Here is a 1,856-nt window from a genome sequence, read left to right on the forward strand (position 1 = left end):
AAAAAAAAAAAAAAAAAAAAAAAAAAAAAAAAAAAACAACTTGAACACAAGAACACACTGGATGCTGCTAGTTCGAGCACCCGTCAAAACGAAGGCAGGCACACACTCAAAATAAAAATAATTTCAAAAACAGCCTGCAAACTCACTTCAAGAACCGATATTTATTTAAAAACACAAAACAGAACATCTCTAGAACGATACCATTTATGTATTTTCTTACACAAATACATAAAACACTGAAGAACAGTGAAAAAAACACTGATCAGGTGGCCATTTTGATGTTGAAATTACCCAACACAGGAAACCTAGCAAAGCTCAGCAGCGTTTCCAAGATACAAGCAGAAAATAACACAAAACAGTCACAGACACCTCTCTATAATGGGGACTTAGCAAGGCTAATTTAGCCTCAATAACGCCAACATTTATACGACAGGAACAAAAGATAGCAGCTTTTTCGGTTAGCCTGACGTTATGTAAACAAGCTCCTATGTAAATAAACGTATGAAGGGGCAGTTTGACTCAACTCCCCTAAATATAGCAAACTGGACAAAGAAACCACATTACAACAGGGGGTATCGATGCAGTCTTATCACTGCAGGTAGATTAAAGGAGAATATAATACGAAGAATGCAACGCCAGCGTCTGTAGGACTGTTGCTATAATTATTCAAACGTAGACACCAAACTATTTGGTACATATTGTGCTGGAAAAATTCTGAAAGAACCTGAGAACGATCTGATTGGCTAACACAGTTGTCCGATAAGCGACTGAAGGTTCGCAGGCAAAATGTTGTTTACACAAAACATTAGCAATTCACAGTGGATGCCCTTACTGTTTAGGCTTACAAAGACTAATATTAAACCAACAGCAGCATAAATAGCTCACACACATGAATAACATTTCCGCATACACCACATGACGGTACATAAATGGTTGTTATGATCAGAAAAAGGATACAGTTTCACCACATCGGTGTCCATTCGCCTTTTACCCGGACTTGGAGACGACATTTTTTGCTATTTCCACCGCAAAACACCAGAAAGTAAGCCGAAAGCCAGCACCCGAAACGCTGGACAGTCTAGCAAACGGTACTATCCGAAAGTTAACATTTGCTTTAAAAGGTAACCTCGTTCAAACGTCCTCACTGTTAAATGCCTCTGAGCTATACGTTCGAGATCTCCTCCGTACATCTCACCATGGTTCTGGTTCTAACAAGTCAGGATCCCTCCGCCAATTACGTCATATATGTGCGACCGAACACCACCATTTACGGCCATGTTTGTAGTTTTTTTTAYAACTAAAATAGGGTTTCCCTTTAAATTTAAATTCTTCAATTAACAATTTTTAAAATATTATACCTACTTAAGGGTCATTATGTAACAACCATGAAATAAACAAATACAGTGAACATAATGAGCACAAATCAATACAGAAAAACTCCAAATGATAACACATTTAGAGAATTTTATTAGCATGTCGTTTCTTCATGTGACCTCTTCACAGCATAACTGCTCATTATCAAGCCCTGCAACTGAGACAAAACTCCTGTTTAAGGCATTTAAATAAATATGAATACAAGCATCTAAAGTTTACTTCATAGTAACTGTTGTGGTACTACTCTGTGTCAGGCTGACTGCAGTTTTAGAGAACAGCTTCACTTAAATGTGAAGTGATCTGGTAAAWGACCCATCAGTATAATGTGGAGATAAAATATAAAGTAGTCTATTAGATAAGCCTTTCCAGTATATGTAGGAACATGGGAARTGTTCTAACACAGGGTTTTATGACCACTTTTTAAATACTAATAATAACCATTTATATAAAACCAATTTCCAAGAAACACTCTGTGTAAATGT

The 1,856-nt window shown here is 36.8% G+C and overlaps 1 protein-coding gene across 1 annotated transcript in view; it reads right to left on the reverse strand.

Moving 5' to 3' along the window:
* The window catches only part of ube2h (ubiquitin-conjugating enzyme E2H (UBC8 homolog, yeast)), a 16,712-nt gene extending 15,487 nt beyond the window's left edge, over window positions 1-1,225 (reverse strand). Inside the window, exon 1 of the mRNA XM_014004806.1 lies at window positions 958-1,225. Coding sequence (XP_013860260.1) covers window positions 958-1,010 — 53 coding nt within the window. The 5' untranslated portion in view covers window positions 1,011-1,225. The remainder of the gene's footprint in view (window positions 1-957) is intronic.
* Between the last annotated feature and the right edge of the window lie 631 nt (window positions 1,226-1,856).

The sequence above is a fragment of the Austrofundulus limnaeus genome, unplaced genomic scaffold (genome assembly GCF_001266775.1).
Source record: "Austrofundulus limnaeus strain Quisiro unplaced genomic scaffold, Austrofundulus_limnaeus-1.0 Scaffold26, whole genome shotgun sequence".
NCBI classification, from domain to species: Eukaryota; Metazoa; Chordata; class Actinopteri; order Cyprinodontiformes; family Rivulidae; genus Austrofundulus; species Austrofundulus limnaeus.